We start from the raw sequence: 26996 nt of genomic DNA on the forward strand, positions 1-26996 counted from the left end.
TTGTACCTAAGTGAAAATAATGTTTTGATTCAGCCTTGTGTTATCCTTGGCTCTTTGCATTCTATTTTGTCTCACTATATTGTAAACTCTCTGAGGGAATGTCTTTGTCATTGTTGTGTGTACCACAGTCCCAGCATACTTCTTTGGACAAAGCAGAGGTCTTTTCTTTAGTTTATAAAAAGTACGAAAGATTTACAAAGTAGAAAATAACCATCAAAAATATCCTTACCACCCATAAATGACTTGTTAATATTCTAACACATTTCCTTCAGTCTTTTTTTTATGTTTTTACTTAAAAAGGAAAACAAAACCTTACCCATAAGTACAGGATATTAGATTTTATGACATTAAATATAAAATATACCTTGACCTCCACCTACAATTCTTATCTTTCTTTGACTCTCAGAGAAATTCCTATTATGAACCGAATGGGTATTTTCCTATTCTTGTTTTGAAAGGTAAAATTCTAAAATATAGAGACAAAATTTATATTAATTTCTCTGAAAATGTCTAAATTATTGGTCTTAGATGAAATCTCTGGCTTCGTATCTTTCTGCAACAACAGTAATTTTAACAGTGTTGATACTACTTTATGAAACTTGGCTTCTTGGAGAATTTCTTTGTTTTAGGCTGCGGAATACTGATGATCATTAAGTGAAATAAAGACAAAACTAACATAAAGAAAATTCAGGGTGATGACTGGGCGTGGTGGCTCACGCCTGTAATCTCAGCACTTTGAGAGGCTGAGGCAGGAGGATCACTTGAGGTCAGGAGTTTGAGACCAGCCGGGCCAACATGGTGAAACCCCATCTCTACTAAAAATACAAAAATTAGCTGAGAGGTGGCACACACCTGTAATCCCAGCTACTCGGGAGGCTGAGGCAGGAGTATCACTTGAACCCAGGAGGTGGAGGTTGCAGTGAGCTGAGATCACACCACTGCATTCCAGCCTGGGTGACAGAGGTAGACTCCCTCTTAAAAAAAAAAAGAAAATTCAGGATGGTTAAAAAAAATTAGGAGAAATGCTAAGATTACTATTGCAGTGAGTGATGGATTTGTTTTAGGAATGGGAATATTTCTTGGATTTTAGGAGTTAAGTTCCTGGCATGAATTATAGTTTAATTAATTATTATTATTATTTTTTGAGATGAGGTCTCTCTGTTTTACACAGGCTGGCCTCAAACTCTTGGGCTCAGCCTCCCAAGTAGCTGAGATTATATGCATGTGCCACCATGCCTGGCTTACTGTTTAATATTTTAAAGTAATGAATTGTTATTTTCAAAATTTATCTATTTTGGCTGTTTGCAATAATAAACTAAAAAAATTTCTTGGAGTATTAAACTAAATTATTCTCATTTTCTCTTTAGCAAAATGATCAACTTATCTGAACCAGATACAATTGATGAAAGAGCCATCAATAAGAAAAAGCTCACGCCATTCACTATTTCTGTAAGTATTTGCCCTTTGCTTATTATCATGTTACTATGCTGAGAAATATAAGACCTTTATTAATGAATGCTTGGACCCAGATAAAACCTTTGATTTAATTGTAATGCTATTCTCCTATAAAAACTTTTTTTTTGGAATCCTTTTTTTAATTTTTATTTTATTTTATTATTATTATACTTTAAGTTTTAGGGTACATGTGCACAATGTGCAGGTTAGTTACATATGTATACATGTGCCATGCTGGTGTGCTGCACCCATTAACTCGTCATTTAGCATTAGGTATATCTCCTAAAGCTATCCCTCCCCCCTCCCCCCACCCCACAACAGTCCCCAGAGTGTGATGTTCCCCTTCCTGTGTCCATGTGTTCTCATTGTTCAATTCCCACCTATGCGTGAGAATATGTGGTGTTTGGTTTTTTGTTCTTGCAATAGTTTACTGAGAATGATGATTTCCAATTTCATCCATGTCCCTACAAAGGACATGAACTCATCATTTTTTATGGCTGCATAGTATTCCATGGTGTATATGTGCCACATTTTCTTAATCCAGTCTATCATTGTTGGACATTTGGGTTGGTTCCAAGTCTTTGCTATTGTGAATACTGCTGCAATAAACATACGTGTGCATGTGTCTTTATAGCAGCATGATTTATAGTCCTTTGGGTATATACCCAGTAATGAGATGGCTGGGTCAAATGGTATTTCTAGTTCTAGATCCCTGAGGAATCGCCACACTGACTTCCACAATGGTTGAACTAGTTTACAGTCCCACCAACAGTGTAAAAGTGTTCCTATTTCTCCACATCCTCTCCAGCACCTGTTGTTTCCTGACTTTTTAATGACTGCCATTCTAACTGGTGTGAGATGATATCTCATAGTGGTTTTGATTTGCATTTCTCTGATGGCCAGTGATGGTGAGCATTTTTTCATGTGTCTTTTGGCTGCATAAATGTCTTCTTTTGAGAAGTGTCTGTTCATGTCCTTCGCCCACTTTTTGATGGGGTTGTTTGTTTTTTTCTTGTAAATTTGTTTGAGTTCATTGTAGATTCTGGATATTAGCCCTTTGTCAGATGAGTAGGTTGCGAAAATTTTCTCCCATTTTGTAGGTTGCCTTTTCACTCTGATGGTAGTTTCTTTTGCTGTGCAGAAGCTCTTTAGTTTAATTAGATCCCATTTGTCAATTTTGTCTTTTGTTGCCATTGCTTTTGGTGTTTTAGACATGAAGTCCTTGCCCATGCCTATGTCCTGAATGGTAATGCCTAGGTTTTCTTCTAGGGTTTTTATGGTTTTAGGTCTAACGCTTAAGTCTTTAATCCATCTTGAATTAATTTTTGTATAAGGTGTAAGGAAGGGATCCAGTTTCAGCTTTCTACATATGGCTAGCCAGTTTTCCCGGCACTATTTATTAAATAGGGAATCCTTTCCCCATTGCTTGTTTTTCTCCAGTTTGTCAAAGATCAGATAGTTGTAGATATGTGGCGTTATTTCTGAGGGCTCTGTTCTGTTCCATTGATCTATATCTCTGTTTTGGTACCAGTACCATGCTGTTTTGGTTACTGCAGCCTTGTAGTATAGTTTGAAGTCAGGTAGCATGATGCCTCCAGCTTTGTTCTTTTGGCTTAGGATTGACTTGGCAATGCGGGCTCTTTTTTGGTTCCATATGAACTTTAAAGTAGTTTTTTCCAATTCTGTGAAGAAAGTCATTGGTAGCTTGATGGGGATGGCATTGAATCTATAAATTACCTTGGGCATTATGGCCATTTTCATGATATTGATTCTTCCTACCCATGAGCATGGAATGTTCTTCCATTTGTTTGTATCCTCTTTTATTTCATTGAGCAGTGGTTTGTAGTTCTCCTTGAAGAGGTCCTTCACATCCCTTGTAAGTTGGATTCCTAGGTATTTTATTCTCTTTGAAGCAATTGTGAATGGGAGTTCACTCATGATTTGGCTCTCTGTTTGTTATAAAAACTGTTTTTTAAAGAGATGAGGGTCTTGCTATGCCACCCAATATAGATCACTGTAACCTCAAACTCCTGGGATCAAGTGATCCTCCAACCTCAGCTTCCTGAGTTGTTAGGGCTATAAGCATGTACCACTATGCCCTGCTAATTTTTTAAAGTTTTTGTGGAGATGGGGTCTTGCTGTGTTGCTCAGTCTGGTCTTGAACTAGTGGCCTCAAGTGATCTTCCTGCTTCAGCCTCCCAAAGTGCTGGAATTATAGGCATGAGCCACCATGCCTGGCCAAAACTGGATTTTTATTAAATAAAAATTCAGTTGGATTTTGTAATGAATGAAATGAAGATTCAAGGTACTTTGGATGCACTTACTTAAGCTGTAGTATTCAGTTTATATTATTGTAATTGTTGAATTATTTATTAATGAACACCTGTTTGATGCCAGTGCTCTTATTAGGTGGTTGAAAAAGAACACTGCAGTTTTATCATTTCACAAAATTTTAAACTAATCTTTTTGTACTAAATTGTTCTGTAGTTGGCTCCTCCATACAGATCTTGTATAAGTCCAGGTATTTATACTTACCACACTTTCCCCCTCAAAATCTCTAGAACAATGAGTGGATATTAATATTTACTGAGTACTTACTGGGTATAAGTCACTGTTCTAAACACACTATGTAAATTATCCTCCCAGCAACTTTATAATAAGGTATATACTATGATTTTATAGATGAGGAAACTGAGGCACTGACAGGTTATACAGAGGCAGAGCCAGGATGTGATCCCAGTCGTCTAGCACCAGAGCTCATTTCTTAATCACTGTGTTATACTGCCCCTCTCATGTGGTGGTAGTAATAGCAACTATTTAAGGTGTGGTCACAATAGTAGCTATTAAAATTCAGCTACTGCTAACCTGTGTCCTTCATTTGGCAAGTGCAATCCTTGATTTCACTAAAATTGTTGAGTCTTCTATAGAAAGCTAGTCTTCTATAGACTATTACCCCCTGCATATTTTGGAAGTGTGCTATCTCTAAAAATAAAACTGCATGATAGCCTCTCAGATCCACTCTGTGGCTACCGCAAAATACTTATAGAATATTTTTTCTTTATTTTCTTTAATGCACTAAATATAAATATTAAAGTAAAACCAAGCAATAAATGTATACGATAGTAAGAAATGCTGTATTTCAGATTGAGTGACCAAAAAAAGGTCATGTATATATTCTATAAATAAGATAGATGTTAATATTTTCAGTAATCATGGATATTAGATGAAGATCCCAGTACAACATGTGAACAATAATCTGGCAATTGCAACTGGAAATAGGCTTCTTCAAGAATGGTAATTTCTATTAGTGATATGCAGCATTATTGACCTATTAGCAAGCAGGGGACAAGAAAGCCACGTAGTCAACATCCAATTCTGTACTTCTCAAAGATTACAGGAAATAAGGGAACCTGTTAGACAGTCCAAGCCTAACCATGTACCACTGCCCTAAGAAGGCAGGGCCACCTCTCTTATGTCTCTTGTGTTGCCACCAGTTGTTTGTGGTTCCCTACTCTCCCTATCTTTCTGCATCAACACGAGTCTTCAGGAAGGCTGGGCATTCAGGGCAGTTGTCCATGGTAAGAATTGTATAGCAACTTCTCCATGGGGTTCTCCTGTTACTTCTTGTTCTTAAGATGTTTAGAAGTAGCTTAGTGTGGCCGTTCCATTCCCTACTAACTGGTAGGGCAATAATGTTGTATTTATCAAGTAGAAACTACCATTTACTTGAAAGAAACGTGTTGCAACTCCTTATTTTCTACCCATTTTTTAAAGCCAAATTACTTTAAAACATTTGATATGCTTGTAAAGCAAACATCTTTGAATAAAATTAACATCAAAAGCGGTTTTTCTCCTGTATGACCAACACAACCCGTTGATAAGACAAAGCTGAGTTAACTGTTTAATGCAGTAAGAGAAAATACTTGCAAAGCTTTGTTAGTGTCTTGGTGCTGGGAAAGTGAGGGCAGCATCTGAGAATTGGAATTGTGGTTTAGGGCAGGTCTTTCAATATGAGAGGGGGCAAGAGGGCAAGAGGGCAAGATTGGGCAAGATTCTCAATACAGCAGCCCAAGATTGGTGGCAATAGCAAGGGGAGGATTTTAAGGCGAGGAGGTCAAAGAATCTTAGAGTATAAACTGTCATTGATGTTTTCTTTGAAGAGTTAATGGGTCTTTTAGGTAGCGCCTGCAGTGAAAAATCAGACCTTTTGCCTAGGGTCAAGACTCCTGGAAGAATAAGATCATGCTAATGAAGACAGAGAGTAAAGTCATGCCAGTGAAGACAAGAGGATAGCACACAAGGTCATATTAATGTAGGCAGTAAGATGTGGTTTTGTTTGTCATTGTCCAGGCTGAGAGTAGTGGTAGGTTTTGGTTCTTACTAGTATTGCAATCAATTTAGCGAAATTACACACTTCTTTTGGCCCACAGTACCATGCTGTCAACTGCATATGAAATGGGTTATTGTGAGGTTAATACTATTATTGGCTTAATTTTCAGTCCAGTTCTTTCCCCTGCTGATGCATTCTGGGGAATCACAACTGGAGCAAACATCATTTATGCTCTTGGAAGCAAAGAGAAAAATATTAGTGGTCATGCCTAAATCAGCAGAAGCTGTCTCTTGAAAGTTGCATAGATTTGATTTAAGGTAACTTAAAAAACATTTGAAGCAGGAGTGTTAATTAAAAACACCTGAAGTTATTAAAAATCTTAGATTTCCACAAAGTATTTGTAATTTGCTGTTAATTTTTTCATGTTTATGTTTATTTGTAGTTAATTATGAGGTTATAAAAATATTGAAGGCTTCTCTGGTTCTGCTGCTTCTTTCAGGAGAACTATATTTAAATGAACATTGCTTAATACTACTACAAAAATAATTCAAAATGCTAATTTTAATCGCCCCAGATGATCCCCCAAAGATACAGCCATTTATTTACTTGGAGCTCAATAAATCACTTCAGCACACTATAGGAGGAAGCTGCTGAAATATTCACTATGCTTTGAGAACCTCTATGCTTTGCTGCTGTTGTGACCAGCCCATTAAATTGTCGCTATTACTGCTACAATATGAGAATGGCAGTAATGCATGGCGATTAAGAGGATGGGCTCTGGGCCAGGTGCGGTGGCTCACGCCTGTAATCCCAGCACTTTGGGAGGCCGAGGCGGGCAGATTACGAGGTCAGGAGATCTAGACCATCCTGGCTAACATGGTGAAACGCCATCTCTACTAAAAACACAAAAAATTAGCCGGGCGTGGTGGCGGGTGCCTGTAGTCTCAGCTTCTCAGGAGGCTGAGGCAGGAGAATGGCGTGAGCCCAGGAGGCGGAGCTTGCAGTGAGCCAAGATAGTGCCATTGCACTCCAGCCTGGGTGACAGAGTGAGACTCCGTCTCAAAAAAAATAAATAAAAAAGAGGATGGGCTCGGGAGACCGCTGGGATCAGACCCTGGCCTTTCCACTGTGGAAACTGTCAGTGCTGCAGTTTCCTCATCTGTAAAATCCATCTTAAGAGTTACTTTAAAATTATCTTAAAACCTAATTGTACATCATTTTTTAAAGAAGTGCTTCCAAATGAGCACTTTACAAAAATATCATGTTGAGTTTGAGGTATTGGCAGAACATCCAGGTAGACATAACCAAGTACATATATAGATACAGAGCTTAGAGTGGAGACTCTAAGGTCTGGGTGGAAATAGGGATTTGAAAGTCATTGGCATATAAGGTAACAGTTAAAACCATGTGTTTTTTTTTTGAGTAGTGGTATTTTCGTTGTATAAATATTATGTTTATAAATCTGAAATTTGGCAGTCCATTGTTTCTTTTAGATAATTTTTATAGATAAGACCTTAGAAAGGACTTCCTCATGTGTACTTTTTTTTTTGGCAATTCAGGAAAATTTAAACCTAGCTCTGAATTCTGCCTCAGCCATTGGTTGTACAGTGGTCAACATTGGTGCATCAGATCTCAAAGAAGGAAAACCTCACTTGGTCTTGGGACTTCTCTGGCAGATCATCAAAGTTGGCCTTTTTGCTGATATTGAGATTTCCAGGAATGAAGGTAAGATCATTAGAAATATTTGCTGTTCATTGACATGTACTTGCTATGGGAAGAATTTACATTTCGCTGTTTTGCTCTCAGCTCTGATTGCATTGTTAAATGAAGGTGAGGAACTAGAGGAGCTGATGAAGCTTTCTCCTGAGGAATTACTGCTGCGATGGGTGAACTACCATCTGACCAATGCAGGATGGCATACCATCAGCAACTTCAGCCAAGACATTAAGGTTTATATTTAAATGTTCAAATTTGTGACATGAAATAAGGATGTGCAGTGTAAAAATAAAAGGGGTTCAGACTTAAATTTGAATTAAATTCACAAGAACACTTGGGATAGAAAATGAAAATTTGCATTACTGTGTGAAGTAGATCCCCCAATTATATTCACAAAATATATATTTTCTAAAAACCAGATATATTGGCTTTTAATAAGAACTACAACTGACTGTGAGAGGAAAGAGGTGCTAGCCTCAACAGATTAAAACACACTTTCTCATTTTTTATGCCTGAGATCTGCTAGATTATAATGAGGATGTCAGTCTGTTCATTTGGACTAATAATTATATCTGTTTACTGGTTTAACACTCTTACTCCCACTTTGCCAATAACCAGCTAACAGGAAATCAGATTATCTGAGGGTACAGAGAATCAGTAAATAAAGGGGATCTTAAGGTATGTGCCTTAACCAGGGTAGCTTAAAACACTTCCCTCTCTACTGGGAGAATCTTGTCAAGGAAACTATAACAGGCATTTTTGTCTAACGACAACTTTCCCTTGGTTACTGCCTGGATGGGCATTGCCAAGCCGGGTCGCTGTGACTTTTTTCTTCTCTCTGTTTCTTTATGTCCTCCCCCATCCTGCCCCCCAAGAGTAATCAGTGCTGGCTCTAATTCATGTTCCGTCTTTAGCTATATAACCTTCAGTTAGGTTATCTTTTTCCATAATGGCCTACAGGACAGTCTCTCAATTTGAAGTGACATTTTATTTCTCTGCTTTCATCTACTATACACTGTTATATTTGAAAGTTTATTTGGGAGATTTCTCTTATTCTGAAATCTCTGAAAATTCAGCTAATCAAACATTTATTCAGCTCTTTCTGAGGGGCATTATGCCCAGGCGATGCAAAGACTCAGCTCTTGAGAAGCTTGCCAATTCTACTCAGAGACAAACATGTACCAGAGGGATATTTCAGTTATCTATTGCTATATAGCAAATTATGCAAAATTTGCTTAAATAATGATTATTTCTCATCATTTTGTGGGTTGATGCATCTTGGCTGGGTGGTTCTTCTGCTTCACATGGTTTTGGCTGGGATTACTAACTCGATTACATTCAGCTGTCAGTTGGGCTCATCTGGAAAGTACACAAAGGCCTCAGTCACATGTCTGGTGCCTCAGTGCTCCTCCACAAGGCCTCTCTACATGGTGAGCTCAGGCTTCCTCACAGCATGATAGTCTCAGATAGTTGGACTTCTTATGTAGAGGTTAACTTTAAGAGAGAGGAAGCAGAAGCTCTTAAGATTTGGGCGTGGAAGCCCCAGAACATCACTTTCACAGCATTCTCTTAGTTAAAGTGAATCATAAGGCCCGTCCAAATTAAAGAGGACAGGAAATAGCTTCTGCCTTTTGGTGGCAAGAGTTAATGTATGCATGGGGAAGAACTATATATCCATCTTTGGAGACAATGACATTAGATGATTTAATAGTGTGATCACTGTTTACTTATTAAGATAGGCAAGGGGTGCTGTGCACTACAGAAGAGGGGTTCTTAGTTCATCCTAGAGAATCCAGGGAAGGCATACGGGAGATAATACTTGACCTGAATCTTAACTGATGTTGATGCTTGGGTGTGTAAACAGATGGAAAAGTAAGGGAGGGTATCCAGGTGGAGGAAACAACATTGCTATAAACTCTGAGGTGTGAAACAGGATTGCTTTGAAGCTCTGAAGTGTGAAACAGCATGGTACATTCAGGAACCTACAAGTAATTCTTTATTTTTAAAGTTATTCCATTCTTTGAGATAGAGGCAATTTCTTCAGTTTGAGCACTTGTTTTCCCTAAATTCAATGATGATTTTATTCGTTTTAAAAATGCTATTTCATATCTTTCCTTGAAGGACTCGAGAGCCTATTTTCATCTGCTTAATCAGATTGCCCCTAAAGGTGGGGAAGATGGACCTGCCATTGCCATTGACCTTTCAGGAATTAATGTGAGTGCAATTTTTAACTTTTAAAATATATTGTGGTAAAATAGACATAGAAAATTTACCATTTTTATCATTTTCAGTGTTCAGTTCAGTGGCATTCAGTACATTTGCATTGTTGTGCAGCTGTCACCATTATCCATCTATACAAACTTTTCATCATCCTGTAGGGAAATTCTGTACTCATTAAACAATAACTCCCCATTTTCCCCTTCCCCCAGGCCCTGGTAACCACTGTTCTACTTTCTGACTATGAATTTGAATTTCAGTAGCAGGTACAGTCAAATTTAGAGTACAGTTCTCTACAAGCAGCATTCCCCAGTAGAGCCCTCAGCCCTCCATTAAAGTTTGGTGCTTTGCTCTATGGAAGTTTTTTCCATGCCCAAGGCTCCAAGCCTCCATGTCAAGCCAACTGGCTGTCATGACGGAAGAAAGGGAACTGCGTAATTGTGACCTGGAGTATTTGTGGAATCAATCCTACATTCATATTTCCCTGGTGCAAGGCAATTGGAACTCACCAGGGTGCTCTTTTGACTGTCAGCATATGCCAGGAAAGGAAGCAACAACCTGTTGTTAGATTTTTAAGCAATCAATTATCAGTTTTACCAGCTTACATTTAGAAATATACAAAATAAAAATAGATATTCATGGTGTAGGAAGGACTAATACAGATTCTGACCTACCAAGCATACTTCCTAGGAATCTCATTCTTTTAGCATAAGTTATAAATACCAGGGATGGTTCTATCTAAATCAGGATGTCCAGTCTTTTGGCTTCCCTGGGCCACATTAGAAGAAGAATTGTCTTGGGCCACACATAAAATACACTAACACTAACAATAGCTGATGAGCTAAAAAAAAAAAAAAGGTGCAAAAAAATCTAATGTTTTAAGAAAGTTTACAAATTTGTGTTGGGCCACATTCAAAGCTGTCCTGGGCCGCATGTGACCCACCGGCCGTGGGTTGGACAAACTTGAATTCTAAACATTAAAATTTGGTCAGATAATAGACTGTATGAAAATATGTCATGTACTTAAAGTGCGGCGTCCGTAACATTTGGTTTTAAAGGCAACTTGAGTCATTACTAATTAATTATATCTCACATTATTATAATGACATATTTCAGAAACACAGTATTGCAACGCTCTGTAAAATGTGCAAATCATTTTAAGTAAAAAAATTAGGAACTTAAACTTATGGAAAATTTTGAATATATTCAAGAGAACAGACTTAGTATACTAAACTATCAGGTACTCATCCCTCAGTTTCAACATCTGCCAATTCATGGTCAATCTTATCTCATTTATTCCCTATTTCTCTCCTCTCCTATATTATTTTGAAGCAAATCCTAGACATTACTTCATGGATAAATATTTCAATATATATTTCTAAAAGACAAAGACACTTTTAAAATAAAACCACAATACCTTATCATACCTTAAAAAATTACAACAATCTGTAACATCATCGAAATATCTAGTCAATGTTGACATTTCCACTTGCCTCATAAATGCCATTTTTTTCATAGTTTATTTGAATTAGGATCTAAAATAAGGTCCACATGTTGTCTTTATTTGTTTGGTTTTTTTTTTTAGATGGAGTCTTGCTCTGTCGCCCAGGCTGGAGTGCAGTGACACAATCTTGGCTCACGGCAACCTCCGCCTCCTGGGCTCAAGTGATTCTCCTACCTCCACTTCCTGAGTAGCTGGGATTACAGGTGCACACCACCACACCTGGTTAATTTTTGTATTTTTAGTAGAGACGGGGTTTCACCATGTTGGCTAGGCTGGTATCAAACTCCTGACCTCAAGTGATCCGCCTGCCTCTGCCTCCCAAAGTGCTGGGATTACAGGCATGAGCCACCACGTCCAGCCACATATTGTCATTTTTTGATGTCTACAATGGTAACTTTTCTTTGTTAATTTAATAATCTGTTGCTTTCTCTGATTTCATTTATATGATTAATTATTTTGCAACTCTGGTGCACAGAATTAGGTAGGTTATCTTTGGTCATGATATACTCATATGGGTCTGTGCATACCCATTTTTAAATTTATTTTTGTGTGTGGTTGTTTGTTTTGAAATTGTAACAAGCCTCATGAACTCTCAATCTAACAGGAAAACTAAAACCTTGACATTACATTTTCTGTACCGTTCTTCCCTATTCCATCTCTGTTTTAGCCCAGTGTGGTAACCACAGTCTTGAATCTTGTGTTCATTGTTGTTTTGCTTTTCTTTTTATGTAGTTTCCCTTCATCCAAATGTATCCCTTACAAAATTAAATTCTTCATTTTACTTTTTGACTTCCTTTAAAGTTTATCATGTTATACTTAAATTTCTAGTACTTCTTTTTGGCCTTGTATCTCTAAGAGTTACCCATATTGGATGTCATTGTGTGAATATACAAATTCATTCATCTACTCTCCTGTTTATAGGTATTTGGGTTGTTTCATTTGTTTCCAGGGTTTCGCAATTGTGAAAGGTGCTTTTCCCTATGATTTCAATTTTTAAAATATGTATTTCAACTTGTTTTTCATCAAGAAGAGCCTTCTGGAAATGTCACTCAGTGTACAGTGGGTATGATAACTATGCCTGTTATCCAGAGGGCACTCTACTAGCTGGTCTTGAATAAGTTATCTATAGTGCAACCAGTAGGAGCTTACTGATACAATATTTGAGGATTTTGCTGAGTATTTTAGCAAAAAGGGTAAAATATAACTCAGTTATCCCAGCAAGGAAATTCAGAGACTTTTTTCCTTTTAACTTAAAAGGCACGGGGGCTGGGCGTAGTGGCTCACAGCTATAATCCCAGCACTTTGGGAGGCCGAGGTGGGCAGATCAGGAGTTCGAAACCAGCCTGGCCAACATGGCAAAACCCTGTCTCTACTAAAAATACAAAAATTAGCTGGGCATAGTGACATGTGTCTGTAATCCCAGCTACTCAGGGGCTGAGGGAGGAGAATCACTTGAACCTAAGAGGCAGAGGTTGCAGTGAGCCAAGATCACGCCACTGCACTCCAGCCTGGGGAACAGAGCAAGACTCTGTCTCTAAATACATAAATAAATAAATAAATAAATAAATAAATAAATAAATAAATAAATAAAGGAATGGGTAAGTTGACTTGGAATTACTACACATTTTGATCTTATTTTGAGTTATTATTTGATATATTTGTGGAAAAGTAATTGCTTATAAACATGTATACCAATAAAAATTATGCCAATTAAAACTTCAATTGTAACCATTTTTGTTTTATTGTTTAGGAGACAAATGACCTGAAGCGTGCTGGACTCATGCTTCAAGAAGCAGATAAACTGGGCTGCAAGCAGTTTGTTACTCCTGCAGATGTGGTTTCAGGCAATCCTAAACTTAATTTAGCTTTTGTAGCTAATTTGTTTAACACATACCCATGCCTGCACAAGCCGAATAATAATGACATCGATATGAATTTACTGGAAGGTGCGTTCTTTCTGCCTTTAATTGACTTGCTATATTTATCTTCTTATGGTATTGTCTTACTTCACTGTCAGAGATAGGGGATTGTGGTGGGAAATGCAATTTAGTGTGTGTAGGTATGTGTATCTATTGAAAAATTAAAATTATGGAAGGTGGTTGCTGGTTTTGGTTAAAAGAGAATGCTGGGGTAAATCTTATCTTTTATTTCTCCATAAGAGGTTAGTGAAAACTATCATACATTTAAAATATTCTCATAAATGATCACATAACAGCTCTACCACCAACATGGACAATGAATTATCTATTAGAATAAAATAATTATTTGTAGGTGTTTTTCTCCTTTGAAAGGTCCAGTTTGACTCTAGTATTGTTCTCTTTTTAAGGTTTTTAGTGTACATGAAAAAAATTACAGTGTTCGTTATTTGTCTTTTGTGTGGTCTATCGTTATCTGTCTCATAATATATAATACTTTCCTATTTTGCTTCATGAAATGCAGATTTGACCCCTCCTAATGTAGGTACTGTATTTAGTACTTTTCTATACTCTATAAATATATTCATTCTGAATGTTCTTTTTATTAGTACCATTTATTCTTTCCATCTGGGTTGATATTTTACTTTTTGCATTGTTCATGCTGTGTTATTTCTCTCTTAATATGCCCATAGAATGAAACACAAATAAAACTTAATTAGAATAGCAGAACAAAGCTTTGATTTTGTAAAATTTCTACCTAATTTGCCTTCCATAATGATGGGATATTGTAGTTGTAAACACATTAGAACTCAATTTTGAGAACTGGAATTCATGATTTGATGTAAAATCTTTATCCTTCTCCTGTGACAAAATGTCAAGTAATCTTTGAAAGGATTCATTTAGGTTCTATAACATATTATTTTGTATCAATTAGCTATGTTATATTTACTGAACCTCATTGAAGCTTACAATATATGAATCATAATAACAAAACATTCTCAATACCCAGTTCTTACTCATTTGTTTCCCAGCCTTTCTTTTTTTCCCACTCTCATACATACCAACACCCACATTAGTATCAGAACTTAAAGTAAAAACAGTGGCAGTGGTAATGGCAGTTGTTGAAGGGAAAGGCAGTTGTCAGAGGAAGGCGCCAATCTTAAGATTTTTCTTGCTAATTGCCCTGGTTTGGAGAAAGCAGGGATTCTTCTTGGTAGGGAGAGTATGATGTGCAGTATTCATGATCTCAGTGTTCATTCTCTCACAAAACTCACACTTATCCCTTCTTTCCCAGTGAGACAGAATGAGAAATCAATTTCATGATCTTTTTCTGCTTGACTGCCATAACCAAAGTTCCAGTGTCCTTGTCACCTCATAATTACAGTTTTGTGATTAATGAACGACGTTTCAGATTTAACAAATATATTCTTCAAAGAATATGAGTAATTCATTCTTCTTGAAGGTCCCGTAAAATAAAATAAAGATTATATTTTCTATGTAGATATGTAACTGAGAGGGAAAATAGACAAAAAATGTAGATTTTTCAGCGAAGAGAAATTTAGGGTGAGAGATTAGAACTTGAAAAAAAATAAGCAAAAGCAACACTGTTAGGTTTTATCAGTCTGGAAAATTTCAAAATCCCTCTGTCAGTAGAAGGCATTGTTTAGAGTGGCATATTAAAAATGATCTGCTTTTTATAGTCACTGAATTCTTGCTAGGTATCTTTTCCAACTTGCTCGCTTTCTTATTTTTCATGTTTGAATTCTTTTTGCTAGTGTTCAGCATGCTTTTGGAATTTTTCAGTGTGAATAGGATTGCTAAATATTTCCATTATTATTTACTGTCTATTAAGATAACATGGGAAATATTTATCAGTCATCTTTATTATGTATGTCCTCATACATCTGCCAAAAATGTATTTGACTTTGACTGTCATTGGATTATTTTCCTCTGTAAATTTGTGTTTTAATATATCCTTATGAAATTTGAAGCTTGATCATATCACATCCCAAATTCATATGTTAGTATGTCCTCATTGGCAGAGAATTTTCTCTCTAGGGAATTAAATAAAACACAATTAAATATTAAACGCTCACATCAAATTGAACCAGATATGTGGGCTACGTACAGAAAGATCATCTCAGAATTCATTTATGGTTACAGAAGGTACACAGGCCATAAACTATCAGACTTTGTTCAAATCATAGTTCCACTATGTAATCTGAATGACCTCTGTGAGCCTTGGTTTTTTTCATATATAAAACAAGACTAATAAACTTAATTTGAAGAGTTACAGAGCAAGCTAAATGTGATCATGAATGAAAGAATACAGTATGTGTTTATTAATGGTCAGGGAGGGAGGAGGAAAGCACTTCATATGTCACAGCACATTTGAGTGTTAAATATATGTTAATTCCTTTTTTCCCTCTTAGTAACCTACTTCTAAGATATTTGTTATTTTTATTACTATTTTTTATTATTTGTAGACGTCAAATTGAGCCTGCAAACGAAAAGAATGTTTTATAGTTCTTTCAATCTTGTATATCAGCAATTAAGATTTTACTTCTTGAAATTGTATATCAGATCTAGGGGGAAAAAAAGGTTTTACTTCTAAGATTGCTTTAGCTGTCTATAATCCAGACAACATTTTCCAATCTGGAATACATATATCTTTGTAATGCTTTACCATGGCTGTTGCACAAATGCATAGTGCCTCTAGCTTTGAGCATTTATTTACCAAGACACTTTGAAATGTTATTAGATAAATAAATGCTCATTTATAAAATCTATTTTACTTTCCAGGTATCAAAAATTAAAATAATTATATAATCAGTTGAGAACAATAGGAAGAAATATGAACCCCCGAAGATAGTTTCAGAACTCAATCAAAATGCAAGTTTAGTTATTTTAAAATATTATTCACTGCATCATTAGGTTCAACAGAATTTGGATATTTTAATTAAAAATTAAACCATTATGGCACTATTAATCTTCATAATTTTAAGACATTTAGATTTTCCTAGATGGAAATAATGTAAAACTTCCGTAACTATTAGAAAAAAGTATATATATATATCTTTATGATAGATAGAGAAACAACTGAGAGGTAAATCCAAATCAAAGGCATCAAGTTATTGATCATAGTATGTTTATATTTATGTCACTTTGGGGATAGTTCATAGATTTAATTTGTACCTGTTTAATAATTCCTACAAATAAGGCTGGCATGGATTCTAGAAATATTTAGTTTAGCTTGGTTATTCTTAAAAAAAGATTCTCATGTAGACTGTTTATTATAAAGTGGTGGTAGCAGATACAACAGACTGATCAGTTACCTTTTATGCAGACCAGAGGGAACAAAATTTAAGCAAGAAATGATAGGGCTACATAATAGAGCAATAATTAAAGCAGATTCTGGGAAAGCTGTTAGATAATGGCATTGAAATCACATGAAACTACAGTGGGTAGATTATTTCCTGAACAGTTGGCACAAATAACAGAATCCTTTAGCTCTGACGAGGCTTGCGTTCCTATCATGGGTGTGCAGGTTTATACTGTCTTTGGCACTCAATGTGAAGATGACTGTTGCAATCGCTCTATACGAATGAGCCCCTGGAACGCAGATGATTATAGATTTATGTGCCAAATTGTCCTGTGAGTCTCACATGGGCCAAAATCTAGAGAGTGACTTGAACTTGCCTATAACTTAGAAGTGATGACAGGTATAAATGTTTCAGTTTTTCAGGAGTCTGCTGATAAGATGTAAACTAGGCCATTCCACTGTCTAATAACTTTGCCGAAGAACAAATAATCATGATAGTTACTTAGAACTATTTGCAATCAGGAGATGACTAGAAGGCAGACAGTGGCAGAGCCAGCCCACATCCCTGCTCACTTTGTGGTATACTATGACCCACATTTTCCTTATAGATGATGTAAGCACTGTTACAAAGGGAATGCTCAGGGAGATATGGTTAAATAACAGCACCTGAAGGAGTTATCTCCTTGAGGGGATCTTTGAGGTCCAGGAACTTACTATGATGAAATCCGTCTTTCTCTTATCAACCTGTATTGGGTCTGTGTTCCTTATGTATTTTCAGTAATGATAATCTAAACTAACTCAGGAAGCCTGTAAAATAGTTATATTCCCCTCATTGTGTGTTTTTATATTTACCTGTAATCCCCTCTGCCCTTCATTGTGTGGTGTAAAGTGTAGGTCTGTGTGCTGAGAAACTTTCCTATGTAAAACCATAATTTGTACAAATTTAGAAACACTGCACCGAGAAAGGTATAACTTTTCTATTTGTGTTTAATGTGCTAATGTTACCCTGACTGCGAAAACATTTTGTTTTTATTAATGTTTAGTGAATCCCTTTTGCATCTAATCATAATTATAGACCACAGAAGTGTATCTGTTATTTCTAGGTAGAGAAACCCATGGCTCAGTACTAGTTCACAGACATCAAAGGGAATCTAGAAGGAGAGATTTAGAGCAAATGGAGGCTTCCTAGATAGTAGGAAAGAAGGGACTTTGGCATTAAGAGACTTTTTTTCTCCCTTTAAAGAAACTGTAGTATCTAAAGAACCATGGCAAGGTAGGTTTGACCAGTTTGTACCTGCTAGAATGGTTTAACATATAGTTCCTGGTTCCTTTTGTCCTGAGTCATCAGTGTGAGCTTGTGTCTACTCTAGGAGAGAGCAAGGAAGAGAGAACATTTCGGAACTGGATGAATTCCTTGGGAGTCAACCCATACATTAATCATTTGTACAGGTAAATATTTTATTGTGTTTCAGCTTTACTGTCACGGTCCAACTTTTCAAGTTTCAAACTGTAGGCATGTTTAAATGGAACATTTTCTCAAGTTGCAAGAATTTTAGCTAATTTTTAGAGTTTCAGGATGCTGGGAATTGGCAATACAATGGATTTTAAAAGAAAGCTACTATTCAAAAAAGGAATAATAGTTATGTTTTTGATGATATACATAAATCAGTAAAGATAATCCTTACTTTTATAGTTATTGATTGTAAAAATAATTTCAACTTTAACAGATTAGAGTAACAGTAATAACTGATAAATTGTTGTTATATCAGTATTTTTATTATGTCATTTTTCATTTATTTTTGCCAAAACCTTAATTATTCCATAATTTTTGTGTATATTTTTTTCTAATTTGTAAAAGTAACTTGTTTTCCTTGAATAATTGTTATAGCTTATCTCATTCTTTCTTGTTTAAAAAATGATAACACATTATTGACATTAGTAGGGCTAAGAAAATATTTTACTAAATCAATTCCTGGGCTAACGATGCATCTTTCTAAGTGTGGATGAGAGGAAACCATTCTTCTCTCTTTATTATACAATCTACCAGCCTGCCTTGATAAAGTGCAAAATAAGCCAACTTCAGCTAGTTGTATTTTTTTTTAGAAAAAAGTTCTAATTAGCTAAATGTATTAATAATTTATATACCCAAGAAACTCCTTAAACAAGATTATGATTAACTCCTTAAAGAAGATTAATGTCACAACAGGCCAAGTTCACTGGTTCACTGAGGATTTATGATGTTGTAATTTCTGCTCCTTGGTGTTTATTCACAATGTTCTTTAAAATTGAAAACCAGTGTTACCTTATTATGGTAACTGGCTTTGATGTGATAGACCCATATTTGTAAAGCTCTTAAAGAGTGTGTAAATTTCAGCTGGATGAGGAGATATACGTCAATTAGACCAGAGCTCCTGTTACAGTAGCAGGGAAGTTAAAACACAAATATTGAAGGTGAGGAGGGATTCACTTTTTATGGACTGATTTGAAAGAATGTCTATAATATATAGTCAAGAAAAAAGAATAACAGGTCTAGTATGATCCCATTTTGTTTACAATTTGAGTGTGTGGATATTTGTATTCGAATTTTAAAAGAAAATCTAGAGAGGTACATAGAAAACTCTATGTAGCCTGGGTAGTAGGAGTAGAGAATAGTAAGGAGACTTATTTATTTATTTATTTATTTGAGATGGAGTTTCACTCTTGTTGCCCAGGCTGGAGTGCAATGGCGTGATCTCGGCTCACCGCAACCTCTGCCTCCCTGGTTCAAGTGATTCTCCTGCCTCAGCCTCCCGAGTAGCTGGGATTACAGGCATGTGCCACCATGCCCAGCTAATTTTGTATTTTTAGTAGAGATGGGGTTTCTCCATGTTGGTCAGGCTGGACACGAACTCCTGACCTCAGGTGATCTGCCTGCCTCGGCCTCCCAAAGTGCTGGGATTACAGGCGTGGGCCACCGTGCCCAAGACTTTTACTTTTAATCTTAGTAACTTAAACATGATTGCATTTTTTTGGACCATGAGCATGTACTTTTCTATAATTAAAGAGTAAGCTTAAAAATAGCAGATTAAGATTTGTTGATACTCATGTAATTATTTCATAAATGTCAGGAACACTAGAGTTCTATCACTGACAGTGGAGAAAAGAATTGACCAAACCTTTTAGCTAAAGATATCTGAAGAATATCTTTATTCAAGAAATACCAGCATAGGGCTTCTGAGCATATAGTATTTTTTCTTGCAAAAAGAACTGTTACTTTCAGAAAATTCTTAAAAGTAACATAATCTTGGAGAACCGTCAGATGTAGAAGAACAATAGGTGGACATCTAGTTGACACTGGAACCATGTGTCCATAGAATTGTGTCTGCATCATATTCCTAAACCCACCCCCAAGAATTTTTAGGTTCCTGCCTATAGTATAGCCAGCCCATACCAAAACAGCTAGATTTTCACTGAAAATTCTCTTCTCTAAAATGTTATATATTTCAAGAACTATTAGTCCTAGAGTTTTTCTATGACCAGTTCGTTCTAGAACTCATCTTGAAGTCTCTGGAAATCATTTAAACTCTCTGGACCTCAGTTCTATTTGCAAAATAATAATAATAATAATAATAATAATAATAATAATACCATACTAGACAGGAATGAGAATGAATTCATTTAAAGTAAAAAAGAAAAATACATGAAACATAAGATTCCAGAACCTATAGAAATACTTCAGTGATTTTTTTTTTATACAGAATGTTTCATGTGCCTAAAGATAATCTACTCAGATCTTAATTACCTTCATATCAGACTTTCTCCCTGTATCACCCAGTACTGGGCCCAGCTCCCTTCACTGCCATATGGTTTGTGCTCAGAGAATGCAAAGTAATTTAATATGAACCTTAGCGAAACATAACTTATTGGACAAGCTGTTGGAGGAGAAAAGCCATATAATATATCACAAAGCTAGCAATTTAAAAAATCAATTGCTATTGCTTTATGTCCTTAGCATACAGCATTGAAAATAGACTAAACAGCCATACGTTAACCTTCTCAGGAGAACATATTTTTCTGAATCCAAAGTAGTAATATTTTTACTTTGAGAATTCCTACTTGTTCATAAGTTCCTTCCTCTTAACCCTCATTCCTGAACACAAACAGCTGCCTACTGAGTAGCTATTGTGATTTTCCTGTAATTATTTTTTAAGTTAAAAAATAATGTATAAATAATACAGGAACTTATTCTTACTGTACAAGTTTCAGGAAGTATGTAAGTATATGGAATAAAATAAAACATTCCACCCTTACTCTCTCATACTCCCCTTTTCCTGACCTCTTTCTTTACCTAATAGAGGTAATTGCTATTAACTGTCCTTAGCATATATAGGTACATAAATACATTTGACTCTAAATTTTTTTAAATAAATGAGATCAAATTGTATGAAGTGTTCTGCCATTTTCTTTTTAAAATTTGATATGTCTTGCAAAGCTTTTCATATCAATACATAGAGATATGAATGAATCAAAGCATTCATATCTTATGTCCAATGGTGGCCAAGGAGTTTATAGTATAGTTTACTTAACAGCTCCCTACTGCCAGGCACTTAAGTTGTTTCCAAATTTATAAATATTGTGGCAATGAATGTCCTTGGATGTATACCTTTGTAAATATTTATGTAAACATTTTGGACAGATTCTTAGACTGGAAGTTCTGGGTCAAATGATATGTCCTGTCATTCTTTAAGAATTAAATGACTTATGTTCTTAAAGATATAAGTCTATCTCCAGTGTACTTAATAAAATTAGGTAATACCCAACATTTCCTCCTCCTTTATCTGCTTTTCCTTCCTGTTTTAGTGACCTTGCAGATGCTTTAGTGATCTTTCAGCTCTATGAGATGATCCGAGTGCCAGTCAACTGGAGCCATGTCAACAAACCTCCTTATCCTGCCCTTGGAGGGAACATGAAGAAGGTGAATGAAATAATGGCCATGGATATATTGTTATTGTTCTGATATGAAACAAAGAATTTAGAGTTTCATGAAGTTAAACGTGCTCTGTCCCCACAATTCTGATTCAGACCAAAATGTGTTAAGCTTAATAGCCTTTTTACAAGTTTGCTTTAATAAATTTAAAGATGAAGGCAATCCCTCTAGTCAGACACTTTATATAACTATTTTCATCTTTATCAAGTCATAGTACTTAATGTTCTTTGAGATGTCCTGTAAATGTATTCTTTTTTACAATTGGTATAACGTTCTGAATGTTTATTGGTTATCCACTCATTTATTCAACAGATATTTATCAATTACCTAATACCTATACAGTGTTATGCAGGATGTAAAAAAAAAAAAAAGTATAAAGCATGGAGTTGGTCCTCAGGAAAGCCTAAATAAATTAGGGAAATATGTGTGCAAACAACTACAATATGGTACATGGTAAACAAAAGTGAATATTATGAGTTCTAGGGAAGAAATTTGAAGAGCTATTGAAATAGTAATAGCAAAATGGGAAAGACACATGAATGAACAATTCATAGAAAAATAATGATGAATAATAGAAATATGAAAAACTTTTCACCCAGAATAAAGAAATGCAATTTAAAACAAGAAACTATTGAACTGCATCCAATGTAAGAGGAAGTATTCATTTGTATAATCCTTCTAAGACCAGTTTGTCAATACATATTAATCTTCCAAAAAATCTTTTGACCTAATTTCACCTTTTTCCACCTATCCTGATGAAAAAATCAGAAAGACACAAAGTTGTGTGGCAAAATGCTAATCATAGCAATGTTTATACAGCACACAAGAAAACAACCTAGTTGTTCAGTAAAGGGTTAATAAAATTGATACACCCATAAGATGAAGTAAAATGTGCCATTAAAAATAGTGTTTGACAGGAACAGAAAACCAAACACTGCATGTTCTCACTCATAAGTGGGAGTTGAACAATGAGGACACATGGACACAGGGAGGGGAACATCACATACCTGGACCTGTCAGGGGTTGTGGGGGCAAGGGGAGGGAGAGCATTAGGACAAATACCTAATGCATGCAGGGCTTAAAACCTAGATGATGGGGGCCGGGTGCAGTGGCTCACACCTGTAATCCCAGCATTTTGGGAGGCTAAGGCAGGTGGATCATGAGGTCAGGAATTCGAGGCCAGGCTGGCCAACATAGTGAAAGCCCGTCTCTACTAAAAATACAAAAAATTAGCCAGGCGTAGTGGCGGGTGCCTGTAATCCCAGCTACTCGGGAGGCTGAGGCAGGAGAATGGCTTGAACCCGGGAGGCAGAGGTTGCAGTGAGCCGAGATGTGCCATTGCACTCCAGCCTGGGTGAGAAAGCAAAACTCTGTCTCAAAAAACAAAACAAAACAAAACAAAAACCTAGATGATGGGTTGATGGGTGCAGAAAACCACCATGACACATGTATACCTATGTTAACTATCCTGCATGTTCTGCACATGTATACCAGAACTTAAAGTATAATCAAACAAACAAAAAATAGTGTTTTAGTAATAGTGGTATGGAAATGAGCAGGACACAAAATTATATATATACATAATATGAATCTAATTTGTTCAAAATACATAACACATACAGAGATGTATTCAAAAGGGACTTTTAGTTTTCCACATCTATAGAATGAAAATGTATTTATAGACACTAATTTTAAAGAAAAAAATTTTAAAAGACTTTTAAAGGGAAATACATCATAATATTAAAGTAGTTAAATGGGTGGTATAATTATAAAGAGTTACTCGTATTTTTCAGCATTTCTAGTCATTGGACTGCCTGCATTTTTAATTTCATTTGATTTGCATATAATTCTTTTCATGGGAGTAGAATTCAGAAAATTTATTGACTAATTTCATGTAAGTTTTTTCTCCAAAATTTTGAATGCAAAATGTAACAGGAAAACAGAAATTAACCATTCATTATACCTGGAATTTTAATGTGAACTACAAATAAATACATATGTCACAAACGAATCATATGCAGAATACTTTTTCAACAAATACAGAATGAAACATAAAGCCTGAAATAAATTCAAGATGTTTAAAAAATGAAGAAGCAGTACTTTCATGACACAGTATCACAGGGAATTATTTTATGGAATTTGGGCAATAATCAATACATATCACTTTCCTTCGCTTACAAAGTTCTTAAAGCTGCACCATTAAAATAGCCTTTCTTCTTCATTATTATTATTATTTTATTTATTTATTTATTTATTTATTTATTTATTTATTTATTTGAGATGGAGTCTCGCTCTGTTGCCCAGGCTGGAGTGCAGTGGCATGATCTCGGCTAACTGCAAGCTCTGCCTCCCAGGTTCATGCCATTCTCCTGCCTCAGCCTCCTAAGTAGCTGGGACTACAGGCGCCTGCCACCACGCTCGGCTAATTTTTTTGTATTTTTAGTACAGACGGGGTTTCACCGTGTTAGCCAGGATGGTCTTGTCTCCTGACCTCATGATCCACCCGCCTTGGCCTCCCAAAGTGCTGGGATTACAGGCGTGAGCCCCTGTGCCCGGCCTTCTTTACTTTTAAGTATTTCTTTTCACTTGAACCCTTGTGTCCCATTATGTAACTCTTCTCATTGTCTAAATGATCTAAGCTTCATTTTTGTCCAAAGCATTTAAAGTACTTGGTAATTGATATGGTTTGGCTGTGTCCCCACCCAAATCTCATCTTGAATTGTACTCCCATATTCCCATGTGTTGTGGGAGGGACCCAGTGGGAGATAATTTGAATCATGGGGGCAGTTCCCCCATATTGTTCTCATTGTAGTGAATAAGACTTAAGAGATCTGATGGTTTTATCAGGGGTTTCCGCTTTTGCATCTTCCTCATTTTCTCTTGCTGCCACCATGTAAATAGTGCCTTTTGCTTCCTGCCATGATTCTATGGCCTTCCCAGCCATGTGGAACTATAAGTCCAATTAAACCTCTTTTTCTTCCCAGTCTTGGATATGTCTTTATCAGCAGTGTGAAAACAGACTAATACAGTAATCATTTCTTCCATTAACTCTGTGAGACTGCACTCCAAGTTTTTCTTGCTTTCTTTGTGCTCATTCTTACCTTGCATAGGTTCTTCATCTTTTAGCCTGAGAACTCAGTATTTCCAAGGCCTGGTTCTTGGGCCAAAGGTCTTAACTTTTATATTTACACCCTCAGGGAGCAGATCTGTTTTTAGTGTTTTAATTGCAGGTTGAGTATCCCTTATCCAAAATGCTTGGGACCAGACATATTTCAGATATTGGAATATTTGCAGTATACTGGTTGAGCATCCTTAAGCTGAAAATCTGAAATGCTCCAATTAGCTTTTCTTTTGAGTATTGTGTTGGTGCTCAAAAAGTTTTAGAGTTTGGAGTATTTTGGATTTTTGGATTTTCAGATTAGGGATACTCAACCTGTGCTACCATACACATGGATTACCTCTAGGAACCTAATTTCTCATTCTTTCTCTAGTTTGGTACCTCTCTAGATCTCTTAGAAGTGTTCTGCCAAATTTGGAACCAAATATTGCCCATAAAAGAATATATGCTTTCCCTTATGCTAGCACCTATTTCCAGTTTCTCTTTCAATGCTGGTCCTATCAATATATTCTTAGGCCTCTATACTAGCAACCCTGAACTCCTTTCTCACCATCATCTCCCTTAGGAACTTTGGTAGAACTGTAAAGCAGATGGCTCTTCATTGAAACACATTTTACACATGTGATTACTGCAGTTTGCTATAAAATTCTCCCACTGAAATGGGTGTCCATGGTAAATATGCTGGCTTTTTACTCTCCTGTACACAGTGTTAAATAATTCAAGTGCTAATGTTATTTTCCATAAATTAGGAATCTATTCTATTTTTTAAAGTCTACATTCTTACAGCATATATTTCTTTTAAGCAGGCTAAGCCTATAATATGATTCCAAAAAATGTTTTGGAATATTATCTCTGCATTAAAAAATTCTTTTAAAAACTTTTTAGAAGTAGGGTTTCACTATGGTGCCCAGGCTGGAGTGCATGCTATTCACAGGCGTGATTATAGCACAATACAGCCTTGAACTCCTGCCCTTAAGTGATCCTCCTGCCTCAGCCTAAGTAGCTGGGACTACAGGCATGTGCCACCACACCCAGCTTCTCCTTGGATTTTAAAAAAATGAATATATATCAAACATTTTATTCAATTTGTGAAGTTAGCCAGGCAGATGTTACAGCAGGTTCCAAAGATCTTCCATTTTTATTTGTAGTAAATTGAACTTTGGGAATTTGGATTCTCTTTTTTAAAGAACCATAACCATATATTTGTACAAATTCTTTTATTGTATTAGCTGTCTCACATTTCCTGCAAATATTTTCTTACTATTGGGGAAAATGTATCTGTGTACCTTAGGTTAGACTGTTTTGTAATGGTACCTTAACTAACTCGTGGAAGAAAATTAAGAAACGTAGTGTTCTCCTTTTAAGTGTTTATTCCAAAAAGTACTTAGTGTAAGCACTTTTGTTCCTACTGGTGATATAAGATTATGAGAGCTTATAATTTCACTGGAGCAAAAAGACTCAGATACGTAAGAATTTATAAGTTCTGATGTAAGAAACACAGCAGTAGATGATGCAGGTAAAAAACCCTATTGACTCCAGGATAGATAAAAAAATTATTAGAGAAAGGACCTAACTGGACTTATATCACTGGAAAGAAGTATTGTGGTTGGGGAGGGTAAACAATTTATTAGGTGTTTATGTATCAGATTCTTACTTTAGGCAGGGCATTGTGCTGGGAGTGGGGACAGTATGATATAGATTTGTGCACGTAAAAATTTTTGTCCTTTAGAAGAAGCTTATACTCTAGTTGTTGAAAGGAAACACATACAAGGCTAAGTATAGTAGAAGATGGTGCATAAGCATTACAAAGTAAGCATTCTTAGGAGTTCAAGCAAAGGATAGATCATTATTAGCTGGTACAGTTAAGGTTAAGCCTTTATTGAAGAAAGTGGGCCAAAAGCTGAATTTCAGAGGATAAGTAAGATCTGGGTAAAGAATATCGGAGATGAAGTTAGATTCTTAATAAAACAATTACTTTCTTCTCTATTTTTAAATTTTAAATCTACACAAAACATCATCTATTACTTCTATGAAAGGAAAGCAGGACACCTAGGTTTTTAGGCACAGATGTGCCATTAATAAGCTATTTCATCTTGGATAGTCAAGAATTTTTTTTTTTTTTTTTGAGATGGAGTTTTTGTTCTGTTGCCCAGGCTAGAGGACAATGGCACGATCTTGGCTCACTGCAACCTCCACCTCCCGGGTTCAAGCGATTCTCCTGCCTCAGCCTCCTGAGTAGATGGGATTACAGGCACCCGCCACCACACCTGGCTAACTTTTGTATTTTTAGTAGAGATGAGGTTTCACCATGTTGGCCAGGCTGGTCTCGAACTCTTGACCTCAGGTGATCCACCTGCCTTGGCCTCCCAAAATGCTAGGATTACAGGCGTAAGCAACCACGCCCGGCCTGGATAGTCAAGATTTTTAGAGTAGGAAGGGATCTTAAAACTTT

General features: G+C 36.1%; 1 protein-coding gene across 9 annotated transcripts in view; it reads left to right on the forward strand.

Moving 5' to 3' along the window:
- PLS1 (plastin 1) overlaps nucleotides 1–26996 on the forward strand; it is a 132861-nt gene that overhangs the window by 97476 nt on the left and 8389 nt on the right. For 6 of the 9 annotated variants that reach the window (XM_055110584.1, XM_055110581.1, XM_055110582.2 and 3 more), the window contains 7 exons: nucleotides 1368–1449; nucleotides 7345–7510; nucleotides 7592–7734; nucleotides 9623–9715; nucleotides 12973–13168; nucleotides 17831–17909; nucleotides 21300–21414. In XM_055110584.1, coding sequence (XP_054966559.1) covers nucleotides 1368–1449; nucleotides 7345–7510; nucleotides 7592–7734; nucleotides 9623–9715; nucleotides 12973–13168; nucleotides 17831–17909; nucleotides 21300–21414 — 874 coding nt within the window. Of the gene's footprint in view, nucleotides 1–1367; nucleotides 1450–7344; nucleotides 7511–7591; nucleotides 7735–9622; nucleotides 9716–12972; nucleotides 13169–13661; nucleotides 13683–17830; nucleotides 17910–21299; nucleotides 21415–26996 lie in introns of all 9 variants that reach the window. The other 3 variants (XM_034957553.3, XM_055110580.2, XM_034957552.3) reach the window with 1 other exon arrangement.

Source organism: Pan paniscus, chromosome 2 (assembly GCF_029289425.2).
Source record: "Pan paniscus chromosome 2, NHGRI_mPanPan1-v2.0_pri, whole genome shotgun sequence".
Taxonomy (NCBI): domain Eukaryota; kingdom Metazoa; phylum Chordata; class Mammalia; order Primates; family Hominidae; genus Pan; species Pan paniscus.